Source organism: Staurois parvus, unplaced genomic scaffold (genome assembly GCF_062004578.1).
Source record: "Staurois parvus isolate SC_StPar_1 unplaced genomic scaffold, SC_StPar_1.0 ptg002225l, whole genome shotgun sequence".
In the NCBI taxonomy this organism is placed as follows: Eukaryota; Metazoa; Chordata; class Amphibia; order Anura; family Ranidae; genus Staurois; species Staurois parvus.
Window position 1 is genome coordinate 247,704 of NW_028320021.1, and position 13,384 is coordinate 261,087.

Here is a 13,384-nt window from a genome sequence, read left to right on the forward strand (position 1 = left end):
AGAGACTGCAGACACGATCCAAGAGATGGTCAGGGACTGCAGACACCATCCAAGAGATGGTCAGAGACTGCAGACATCATCCAAGAGATGGTCAGAGACTGCAGACATGATACCGGAGATGGTCAGAGACTGCAGACATGATACCGGAGATGGTCAGAGACTGCAGACATGATACCGGAGATGGTCAGAGACTGCAGACATGATACCAGAGACTATACCAGAACAGGTGTCCCCATTGGAGGATTTCCCTCTACCTCTTGCTCTAAAAACAAACCGTACATTTGGTATTTCCAAGGCTCTCGGTGACAATAGTCACTAGGACAGGTAGAGAGGATGAATCTCTCCAGCGGGGACACAGATGACCAAGAAATCTTCTGGGTTTTCGGGAGAATAAAGCAGCCAACCAACAGGCACAGACCTGGGTGGATTAGGCACGCGCATGCCTTGGCCGCTGCCACCTCCTGGAACATATGCTGAATAGACACACGTGGCACACGTGGTTTCGGAGGACACATTGCTGCACGCTCACAGGTCTCTCGGTGGCAATAATGGAAGCTCAGGCGAGCGGTTTTTATGGGCTCTTCGCGGTCTATCACTTGTTTTCCCCCACACTGCAAACAGATTCGTGATTGTATGGGAGGGTCCCGGGTGGAGGGTCCCGGGTGGAAGGGTCCCGGGTGGAAGGGTCCCGGGTGGAGGGGTCCCGGGTGGAGGGGTCCCGGGTGGACCTTGCTGATTAATATATGTAGAGTATCGGGTGCATGCCTAGGAAATTGCCTGAGGCGGCCATATTGGCCGTAACTGGAAACAATCACAAGGTCAGTACGATCTTCGGTGGCTGTTACTACGGCAACCCATCAACCATCCGCCAAAGAAGCTGCGAAAATATTCAAAAAGCCGACGCAAGGTCCGGATGTTGTCCTGGTTACCGTGACAACCCATCCGCGTTCCACCGAAGAAGCGGAAACTTTCAAAAGCTGGTACGATCTCCGACTGCCGCCCTGGTTTCCATGGTAACGCACCCACACGCACAATCCATCAAACAAGAAGAAACATGCAAAAGTCGGTACGATCTCTGGAGGGCTCTGTTGCCATGGCAACCCCACACAACCCAACCACGAGGAGGAAACATTTGGAAGCCGATCTTCGGACGGTGATCTGATTTCCATGGCAACCCACAGAGGAGGAAGCAGTCAACAGTCAGTACAACCTCTGGCTGTTATCTCAGTTACCGTGGCAACCCACCAAACAAGCAGGAAAAAGCTGCTTCCATGGTAACGGGGACGCCCTCCGATGACTCTACCAGATTCTATATCTTCCTATACCGCGTCCCATAGACACTGTGCATGCCCCCCCCCATTATTGCAGCCCTCCCTTCTGGTTGCTAGGATGCTGGCATTCAGGCTGCAGTTATTGTATGCTTAGCAACCAGGTGGGAGCAGCTGAATGCCCGCCCACCTAAGCTTCGGCATGCAGCTGCTCAGGGCTATCCACGTGCTGGGGGCGCGATGCTTTGCTTCATGGCGAAAACGAAACGGCGCGTTGCTTCTGGCAGGGGGTGTGGCCATCGGATTGGGGCTGTGCCGCAACCGCCCTGAAAACCGTGTGCGTTTCCGTGCGGTGAGTTAACATACTGGTAAAGCAAGCAGCGTGGAGGCATCGTATCTCCTCCTTGCTGTTTGTTAAACGCCCTCTGAAAAGTGATACCACAGATCGCTTTTCAGAGGAGTGAAAGTATAGCGGCATGCGTGGGAAAAAAAAAAATCACGGCGCTATTCTATTCCCCCCGCAGGAAAGGTGTTCTGCACCCAATGTGACATCCGGGGTTCGGATCTGACCATTAAAAGACATGAATGTCATCCCCGTCACTTCCCGCCATACCTGTACACATCAATAATTCATTATTCACCCCTCCCCCACCTGTGATGGGAATGGGATACGGCACACCTGTATACAGGGGGAGGGGACATCCGACAGGTGTACATAGAACATCTACTCCACAAAACCTCAGAAATTATCGGGGATCCTATAATCAATGAAAGCAAACTAGATCCGACCTCCGGCCTCCCCTTCAGTCTTGCACAGGCGCACCGGCTCCTCCCCTTCAGTCTTGCACAGGCGCACCGGCTCCTCCCCTTCAGTCTTGCACAGGTGCACCGGCTCCTCCCCTCCAGTCTTGCACAGGTGTACCGGCTCCTCCCCTCCAGTCTTGCACAGGTGTACCGGCTCCTCCCCTCCAGTCTTGCACAGGTGTACCTGCTCCTCCCCTCCAGTCTTGCACAGGTGTACCGGCTCCTCCCCTCCAGTCTTGCACAGGTGTACCGGCTCCTCCCCTCCAGTCTTGCACAGGTGTACCGGCTCCTCCCCTCCAGTCTTGCACAGGTGTACCGGCTCCTCCCCTCCAGTCTTGCACAGGTGTACCGGCTCCTCCCCTCCAGTCTTGCACAGGTGTACCGGCTCCTCCCCTCCAGTCTTGCACAGGTGTACCGGCTCCTCCCCTCCAGTCTTGGACAGGTGTACCGGCTCCTCCCCTCCAGTCTTGCACAGGTGTACCGGCTCCTCCCCTCCAGTCTTGCACAGGTGTACCGGCTCCTCCCCTCCAGTCTTGCACAGGTGTACCGGCTCCTCCCCTCCAGTCTTGCACAGGTGTACCAGCTCCTCCCCTCCAGTCTTGCACAGGTGTACCGGCTCCTCTCCTGGACTGAAATGGCTTCCTCTGATGTCACCGCACACTGGGAGCTTCTCACAATGTGCATTAGAAGCTGCACCAAGTCAGACAGAGCTCCGCCTCATTTCCTGGCTGGAGGAAGTCCAGCATCCTCTAGCTCTTTCCTCCCCAGCCTGACTCTCCCTGGCCCCACCCCTTTCATTCACCAGATTTCAGTTCTGCTATGGCAGCTCAGCATCACATGTGGGTATCGCCTAGGCCAGGGGTAGGCAATCTGAGAGCTGCAGGACTACAAGTTCCATCATGCCTCTGCAAGTCATAGCTGTAACTGTCAGGTTTGTCATCTTTGCAATGCCTCATGGGAAATGTAGTTCCGCAACAGCTAGAGAGCCGCAGGTTGCCTACCCCTGGCCTAGGCAAATACAACCTTGCCTGGGAACGCCCACTCCTCCAGACTCAGAGGAGCACTGAGGCAGGGACTGTGATGTTTTCAGGAAACTATGAACAGCTCCCTGCCGGCCCCTCCCACCAGCCACGATCTGCTTGCATTGCCTAGAGAAGTACAGAGATCCAGTGATATGATCAAGGTGTGTGCAATGACAACATATTAATTTAAAAATGTTAGTAGCGTGTTGACAAGGGGGGAGGGAAGCAGAGAAGGAAAAATATAAGAATTTTGTAGAGCGCCGCACAAGCTGTTGGCACCACATTTATATATTTCAGGTACTTTGTATATCGCCATCAATGTACGCAGCACTTTACATATATATTGTACATTCACATCAGTCCCCGCCCCCGAGGGGCGTACAATCTAAGGTCCCTAACTCACATTCATACATACACATACTAGGGATGATTTAGACAGGAGCCAATTAACCTCCAAGCATGTCTTTGGAGTGTGGGAGGAAAGCGGAGTACCCAGAGGAAACCCACGCAGGCACAGGGAGAACATGCAAACTCCAGGCAGGTGCTGCCGTGGTTGGGATTCGAACCAATGACCCGAGTACTGCCAGGCAGAAGTGCTAACCATTGCAATAGATGAAATACGGATACAGTCTGATAAAGGCAGTGTTACAGGAGCAGGGGGACGAGGAGGCGGGATCACTTCTCACAGGTAGGGGCAGACTGACTAATCGAGCTTTCGGGCACTGCCCGGGGTCAGTAGGGGGCCCCATGAAATGCCCCTGGTACCTTTTATAGGCTTTTTTGGGTGTGGTTTGAGTGTGGGCGAGGACACATGGGCCCCATGATCCCTTATTGCCCGGGGGCCCCATGAGTTGTCAGTCCACCCCTGGGTAGGGGCAGTCCAGGCTGGCTGCAGACAGACAAATAAAGTTTTCATTTTCTAGTCCATGATGAATCATTTTCAAAATGAAAAAACTTTTTTCAATGTCTTGCTCTGGGCTCCTGCTCTCCTCTTCTTGCCTTTTTAAGTAGAAAAAAAAAAACACGTCATGAGCGGGGCCACTGGGCCCATACAGGGGAGATATTCATCACCCCCCGCAGGCGCAGTGCCTCACTCACACAGCTCTGGTGTTGGGTTACACCGGTGTGCTTCCAATCTGCCCTGCCTGGGGATGGGAAGGAGTTAATGTACGTGTATAAACAACGCAAACACACAACACGCACCATACTGTGTGCCGAGCAGAATACAAGAACACAACACGCACCGTACTGCGTGCCGAGCAGAACACAGACACACAATGCACACCATACTGAATGCTGTGCAGAATACAAAAACACAACTCACACCATGCTATATGCCGTGCAGAATACAAACACAATGCGCACCATACTGTATGCCATGCAGTACACACGCAACGTGTACCATACTGCATGCCATGCAGAACACAAACATACATAGGGTGCATCATACTATATGCCAAGTAGAACACAAACACAGCACGCATCACACTGTATGCCATGTTAAATACAACCACACAGGGCACACCATACTGTAAGCCGCACAGAACACACACACAGTGCACACCATACTGTAAGCCGCACAGAACACACACACAGTGCACACCATACTGTAAGCCGCACAGAACACACACACAGTGCACACCATACTGTATGCCGCGCAGAACACACACACAGTGCACACCATACTGTAAGCCGCACAGAACACACACAGTGCACACAATACTGTATGCCGCGCAGAACACACACAGTGCACACCATACTGTAAGCCGCACAGAACACACACACACAGTGCACACCATACTGTAAGCCGCACAGAACACACACACAGTGCACACCATACTGTATGCCGCGCAGAACACACACACAGTGCACACCATACTGTATGCCGCGCAGAACACACACACAGTGCACACCATACTGTAAGCCGCACAGAACACACACAGTGCACACAATACTGTATGCCGCGCAGAACACACACAGTGCACACCATACTGTAAGCCGCACAGAACACACACACACAGTGCACACCATACTGTAAGCCGCACAGAACACACACAGTGCACACCATACTGTATGCCGCGCAGAACACACACACAGTGCACACCATACTGTATGCCGCGCAGAACACACACACAGTGCACACCATACTGTAAGCCGCACAGAACGCACACACAGTGCACACAATACTGTATGCCGCGCAGAACACACACACAGTGCACACAATACTGTATGCCGCACAGAACACACAGTGCACACCATACTGTATGCCGCACAGAACACAGTGTGCACTGTTCTGTATGCATTCAGATCACATACTTTCTATGTGCACCATACTGTATGCCATGCAGAGCGCACTGTACAATCTGCCAAGGAGAACTCCAACACACATCGTACTGAATGCTGTGCATAACAAAAACACATAGTGCACACCATACTGTATGCCGAACAGAACACAAACATGGATCCAAGGCTGTCACTCTGTCTTGAGCTCCTATTGAGCCAGTGACTTGGACAAGCATGCAGCCAGTGAAGTGCAGACTCCCGCCCTGTACACTTGGTTCAGGTCAATGTCTGGCTAGGTAATAAAAGGTGGGGGACCTTTAGAATCAAGCCAACAGTGGTAACTCCATATTTGTGTCTCATCAGGTGCCAGCCTGAAGATTTTGGTGACAATGACCTCATTTTCAGCAGACGCTCTCCTATCCATCACATCAGCATAATATGAGACTGTTCGTGTGTACGGGAGGCTCCAGACCACGGGAGGCTCCAGACCACGGGAGGCTCCAGACCTCAGCCGACTCCTACTCAGGAATGTGACAGCTGTGTGTCTGGTTTCCACTTCCAACATCCCACCCCAATGTGTCCCGTCACTCACCCTACCCCCAGCACCATGCATGACCACAAACACAGAGAAGACGAAGAAGAGCAGAAAAGTGACCATCATACATTTCCTTCAGCTGGAGCTCCGAGCGGATGGAGTAGACGGATCCCAGGTAGGTGCTGGAGCGGTCCGTCTCACACCCATTGACCATTTCCAAGTGCTCAGAAGAACCGTAGCCATTCTCCGATGGGAGGTCATCGCAGAGCATCAGCACTCGGTCCAGTGGTTGGGTATGCCGTCTCGGGGAATGGCCGTGGTGGTGGTTGGATGTCCTCTTCTGCTTCACCTTCCTCCTCTTCTGCTCAACGTGATTCATAATGCCCAAGACGTCGGGTTAAGACGACCAAAAGACGGAGCCAACTTCCAAGTCTTCTCAGTCTTTGCTCCTCAGCATCTCCCCGTGGTGTTTCCTCATCCAAAGCAACAACGCCTTGAGGCCCTCCTCCGTTCTGTGGTCTCCAGTTACATCCTAAGCCTTTGTCTGCAGACTACACAGGTACTTCATATTCAGAGATGGTAAAAGACAAACCCCAGGAGATACAAATGTCGCCTGGCACCGGCAATCCCTCTGGTGGGTCAGGGAAGGTCTTTGGCATCACAAGCAGAACTTTCCGAAGTGTCCTCCACAATGGTTCTACTCTTCACTGGGATGTTGGAGCACAATTGTCTGCCACGGGTCGGGTGTGTGTCTGTGTAGATCTAAAGCTTTGGGCGTGACGACTCCGCCATGCTTCTACATGTTATCCAGTGATTAAAAAAAAAATAATGAAAGCACGAGAACATAAGGGAGGGAGGAAGACGCTGCGATATGTTGCCTCTGGCTACCTGTGGAAGGAGTGGGATCTCCACCCCATCTGACAAAGAGGAACACACTATGGGTACAGCCCAGAGGTGGTACAGCCCAGAGATGGTACAGCTAAGCTGGCAACACTTGCCAGGGGGGTAGAGTCATCTCCAGCTCAGGGAGGTGTGAGAGATAAACGTGAGAAGAACCAAAAGGAACACAACGTAGGAGACCACACAAGGCAAGAACCTCATTGAGACCAGGAACCCAACTACCTCCTCAACCCAACATCGGCTTGTATTACACACAACAATTCGGTTCCAGATGACATCATTCTACCTGAAGTTAGAAGTTACAATAAGCTCTCTGATTGGATGACATGGGACGCATTGTGTCTTCTGTATTGCTACTGGGGTTACAACCAAATCCCAGTAAAGGTCCTGCCAAAGTAGAACGTAATTGTGATGACCTAATCGGCTTTATTTCTGGCCTGCTAAGACCCAAAAACTCAGAATTCATCTTTCTCCAATCGGAAGTATGGTTGGTCTGCTCTTTGAACGGATATTAATTCAGTCTGGAAGTAATTTGGTAAGGGGTGCTCAGCCCGCGGCCTGCGAGTCACATGTGGCCCTCAACCCCAAACCAAATGCAGGAGCTTTGGTGAGCTTTCAAAAAGTGTGCCGCACCCGTAAGATATAATAGCAGTCTATGGCAAAACGCAGCTAACCTGCATGAAAAACTGCTGGTGCACTGTGCTGCTCTCGTGGTGCGGGTAATCCGCAGCACATCGATGTGAAAGCAGCCTTATAGGGGGCTCAGGACAGCAATGGCTCGTTTAAATTTGTGGTTTGGGGGGCGTAAAACCCCATAGCTGAGACATGTTTTTACCACATATCCCAACCACAGGGGCGACCAACCATTTAATTTCATTGTTACCAAATCTAAGTGGCCCTCGCTCTTCAAAAGGTTGAGCACCCCCAGGTTATAGGGTGATATACATAGTTCTGTCTATCCTCCTGACTCCTGGGGATCAATATGACAAACCTCAACTTCCTCTCTCCAGTAGCCAAGAAAAATATCAAATGTCAAATCCTCTTTTACTGGTTTGGCTCCTCTACAGGACCTTCGAGTGGCTGTGATTGGTTGCTACAGCTAAAGGGAACCCAGACATGGCAAGCTGATCAGCTGAAATAAAACCCCTGGGCCAGTTTTGTCCACAACCACCAACTAGATCAACGTATTCCCAGAGTATCTCCTGAGAGCTATGACAGTAGAGAGATTAGATGCAAAATATCACATTTGGTTCCTGTGGTTTCCATTACTACCTCCTGTGATAGGACATTCCACTGCTCTTACCGTAAAGAACCCCTTCCATTATTGATGAGACACTCACCTTTACAACTTATATAATACCCCCCAGACTGTCAATGATTGGTTTATAAGGGTCACTGCAATTTTTTGACTACTTAAATTAAAAAAAAAAAAAAAGGGGGGGGGGAGCTGACAAATATTTAGGGGTTCCTGTTAGGATTCATACACACATCATATACATATATGGGATCTATAGGTGTAGGAGAGACTCCTGACCACAGTCTGGCTGGTATTGTACTCCGCACAGGTCACAGAGGAGATATATGGGATCTATAGGTGTAGGAGAGACTCCTGACCACAGTCTGGCCGGTACTGCACTCTGCACAGGTCACGTCAGAGATATATGGGATCTATAGATGTAGGAGAGACTCCTGACCACAGTCTGGCTGGTACTGTACTCCGCACAGGTCACGTCGGAGATATATGGGATCTATAGGTGCAGGAGAGACTCCTGACCACAGTCTGGCTGGTACTGTACTCTGCACAGGTCACGTCAGAGATATATGGGATCTATAGGTGTAGGAGAGACTCCTGACCACAGTCTGGCTGGTACTGTACTCCTCACAGGTCACGGAGGAGATATATATGGGATCTATAGGTGTAGAGAGACTCCTGACCACAGTCTGGCTGGTACTGTACTCCGCACAGGTCACGTCGGAGATATATGGGATCTATAGGTGCAGGAGAGACTCCTGACCACAGTCTGGCTGGTACTGTACTCCGCACAGGTCACGTCAGATATATATGGGATCTATAGGTGTAGGAGAGACTCCTGACCACAGTCTGGCTGGTACTGTACTCTGCACAGGTCACGTCAGAGATATATGGGATCTATAGGTGTAGGAGAGACTCCTGACCACAGTCTGGCTGGTACTGTACTCCGCACAGGTCACGTCAGAGATATATGGGATCTATAGGTGTAGGGGAGACTCCTGACCACAGTCTGGCTGGTACTGTACTCCGCACAGGTCACGTCAGATATATATGGGATCTATAGGTGTAGGAGAGACTCCTGACCACAGTCTGGCTGGTACTGTACTCTGCACAGGTCACGTCAGAGATATATGGGATCTATAGGTGTAGGAGAGACTCCTGACCACAGTCTGGCTGGTACTGTACTCCGCACAGGTCACGTCGGAGATATATGGGATCTATAGGTGTAGGGGAGACTCCTGACCACAGTCTGGCTGGTACTGTACTCCGCACAGGTCACGTCAGAGATATATGGGATCTATAGGTGTAGGAGAGACTCCTGACCACAGTCTGGCTGGTACTGTACTCCGCACAGGTCACGTCAGATATATATGGGATCTATAGGTGTAGGAGAGACTCCTGACCACAGTCTGGCTGGTACTGCACTCTGCACAGACTTGCACACAGAACACACATTGTCTCCGGCTCAGCATTGTTCTTGGCTGGTGGAAAATTTCGTGCTACAGCATGAATGAAAACAAATCCTAACAGTGCCTGTGCCAGGACGCCACTCAGCTTTTATAGAGCCCAGGAGAGATGTTCTGCAGATCACTGTGTGCTCCCTGCAGGCATACTACCTCATCCTGTGTACTCTGTTGTACTGAAGGTGTGGTTCTCTGCACCTCACCATGTGTACTCTGCTGTATTGCTGGTGCGATGCTCTGTAGATTACCATGTGTACCTTGGTGTACTGTAGGTCTGATGTTTTGCACCTCACCATGTGTATCCCGGTGTACAGACGATGTGATGCTCTGCATATCACCATACGTACCCTGGTGTGTTATAGACGTGATGCTCCGCACCTCACCATGTGTACCCTGCTATCCTGAGGGTGCGATGCTCTGCACTTCATTATGTGCTCCCTGCTCTGAGGGTGCAATGCTCCGCACTTAACCATGTGCACCCTGCTGTATTTCGGGTGTAATGCTCTGCAGATCACCATGTGCACCCTGCTGTAATGCTCTGCAGATCAGCATCTGATTTCTGGTTTAATGTTCTGCAAATAACCGTGTGCACCCTGCTGTATTTCTGGTGTAATGCTCTGCAGATCACCGTGTGCACCCTGCTGTATTTCTGGTGTAATGCCCTGCAGATCACCGCGTGCACCCAGCTGTATTTCTGGTGTAATGCTCTGCAGAGCACCGCGTGCACCCTGCTGTATTTCTGGTGTAATGCTCTGCAGATCACCGCGTGCACCCTGCTGTATTTATGGTGTAATGCTCTGCAGACCACCGCGTGCACCCTGCTGCATTTCTGGTGTAATGCCCTGCAGATCACCGCGTGCACCCAGCTGTATTTCTGGTGTAATGCTCTGCAGATCACCGCGTGCACCCTGCTGCATTTCTGGTGTAATGCTCTGCAGATCACCGCGTGCACCCTGCTGCATTTCTGGTGTAATGCTCTGCAGATCACCGCGTGCACCCTGCTGCATTTCTGGTGTAATGCTCTGCAGACCACCGGCACCCTGCTGTACTGCAGGTGTGTTCTGATCTGTGATAGGGAGACCTGCAGACTATTCATTGCTGATGAAATGTAGGATGCATGCCCATATTAAATGCCGTGGGACAGGTGCAATAATCTGCATTTCTTTCAAATCGGTGCACCAGTTATGTTTCTAGCAAAACACTCTGCAGAGGGTCTCTCTGCCCTCCCTCTGCAGAGGGTCTCTCTGCCCTCCCTCTGCAGAGGGTCTCTCTCAGTGCAATACGGTGCAGAAGGACAGAGAGACCCACTGCAGAGGTCGGACAGAGAGACCCTCTGCAGAGGCCACACGATGCCTCTACAGCAGAGATGCTCTGCAGAAGCCCCATGACTCAGCTAGAGCTGTGCGCGATGCTCTGCAGGACTGAATGTACGCAGCGGTATTAGCAGGAACAGACACACCCGCCGCTGTCTTACTTAAAGATGACACAATTCTCGCCCCGACAAGTCTCCAGCAGAAAACGAAAAGAATTTCTCATATCTGCGGCGCCCCCCCGGGCATAAAATTCCTCGCCAAGAAGGGGCGGGGCTGGAAACCATGAGCCAATCCCAGAATACCCCCCCGAGGTGCTTCTCCCGCACATGGGTTGGAGGTATAGATGGCGCTCGGCGACAGCGCCGAGAAGAACGGTGACCACGCCGACGTTCCATTGCACTCACTTGTGTCGGTGAATGACGGCGTTGAAGAGGCGACCGTCCCGCCAGTTGCTGGTGAAGTTGTCGCAGCGCAGACCCTGGTAGCCTTCCGTCATGCGCTGCGACCAGAGGAGGAGCTTCTCTTTGGCTGTCATGTCCTCAGACTGCCCGGTGACCTGAATGTCCGAAATCTGGAAACAGAGGAAAGAAAGAGGTCAGAGACGCGGAATGGAACCGCCAGCGCATGGACACGCACACACCTAACTACACGCATGGTCAGAGCGCCACCACGCCCAAGTCTACCACCCCACACCCGCCTCACCCCAAGTCTACCACCCACACCCACCTCACCCCAAGTCTACCACCCACACCCACCTCACCCCAAGTCTACCACCCACACCCACCTCACCCCAAGTCTACCACCCACACCCACCTCACCCCAAGTCTACCACCCACACCCGCCTCACCCCAAGTCTACCACCCACACCCGCCTCACCCCAAGTCTAGCACCCACACCCGCCTCACCCCAAGTCTAGCACCCACACCCGCCTCACCCCAAGTCTAGCACCCACACCCGCTTCACCCCAAGTCTACCACCCACACCCGCTTCACCCCAAGTCTACCACCCACACCCGCTTCACCCCAAGTCTACCACCCAAATGTGCCTCCCCCAAGTCTACCACCCACACCCACCTCACCCCAAGTCTACCACCCACACCCACCTCACCCCAAGTCTACCACCCTTACCCTCTTCACCCCAAGTCTACCACCCAAATGTGCCTCCCCCCAAGTCTACCACCAACACCCACCTCACCCCAAGTCTACCACCCAAATGTGCCTCCCCCAAGTCTACCACTCTTTCCCGCCTCAGCCGAAGTCTACCATCCTTACCCGCTTTACCCCAAAATGCAAACTCTCCCCCCCCCCCCCCCAAGTGTACCACCCAAAACCGCATCTCCCCCCCCCCCCCCCCCCCAAGTCCACCACCCAAAACCGCATCTCACCCCCAAGTCTACCAATCAAGCCTGCCTCCCCCCAAGTCTACCAGTCAGACCCGCCTCCCCCCAAGTCTACCATCCTTATCCACCCCCCAACAAGTCTACCACCCAAAACCGCATCTCCCCCAAAGTCTACAACTCAAGCCCGCCTCCCCCCAAGTCTGCCAGTCAAGCCTGCCTCCCCCCAGAGACACAGAATGGAACCACCAGCGCGCAGACACGCACACACCTAACTACACGCATGGTCGGAGCGCCACCACGCCCATCACCTTCTATAGAGAGGACAGCGACTGCAATGTACAGATCAGGAACCCGAAACCGGGAGATCCTTCCCTAAACGTGCCAATGGCAGCACTTCCCCAAATCTGTCCCCATTGTGACCACAAACCTGACCACACACAGAGCTGAGTACGGGGGGGGGGGGGAATTAAATAGACAATGGGAGACACAGATACTGAACAATGTGGAGAAGTGCGGTCAGCAGGCTCTGGAAGTCTCCTATAACACGAGAGCAGTCACCTAAACCAGAAGAGTCTCTAGCAGTCTCTTGTAACATAAGAGCAATCTCTAGCAACCTTGCGTATTATGGGAGAAGGCAAGAGCAGTCTCCTGTAACATTTGAGCAGTCTCCCGTCGGCCAAGAGCAGTCTCCCGTCGGCCAAGAGCAGTCTCCCGTCGGCCAAGAGCAGTCTCCCGTAACATTTGAGCAGTCTCCCGTAACATTTGAGCAGTCTCCCGTAACATTTGAGCAGTCTCCCGTAACATAGGAGCAGCCTATAAAAAGACAGAGAAGTCTCTCAAGTCTCCAGTAACAAAACAGCGATCTCTAGAAGTCTCCCGTAGCACAAGAGCAGTCTCTAGACGTGTCCTGTAACATAACAGCAGTCTCCTGTAATATTTGAGCAGTCTATAGATCTACTGTAACATAAGCAGTCTCCTGTATTATAAGAGCAGCCTCTAAAAGAAAGAGCAGCCTCTATTAGTCTCCAGTAACGCAAGAGCAGCCTCTAGAAGTCTCCTGTAAAAAATGCCAAACAGCAGACAAAGCAGTCTCTATTTCCAGTAACATAAGCACAGTCTCTAGAAGTCTCCTGCAACATAAGAGCATTATGTAGAAATCTCCTGTAAAATAAGCCAAGCAGTCTCTATTAATCTCCAGTAACAAT

The 13,384-nt window shown here is 52.0% G+C and overlaps 1 protein-coding gene across 1 annotated transcript in view; it reads right to left on the reverse strand.

The window, feature by feature from the left end:
* Nucleotides 1-13,384, reverse strand: part of PLEC (plectin) — a gene marked incomplete at its 5' end in the record, with an annotated part of 129,157 nt that overhangs the window by 89,191 nt on the left and 26,582 nt on the right. The window contains one exon of the mRNA XM_089665511.1: nucleotides 11,245-11,411. Coding sequence (XP_089521637.1) covers nucleotides 11,245-11,411 — 167 coding nt within the window. The remainder of the gene's footprint in view (nucleotides 1-11,244; nucleotides 11,412-13,384) is intronic.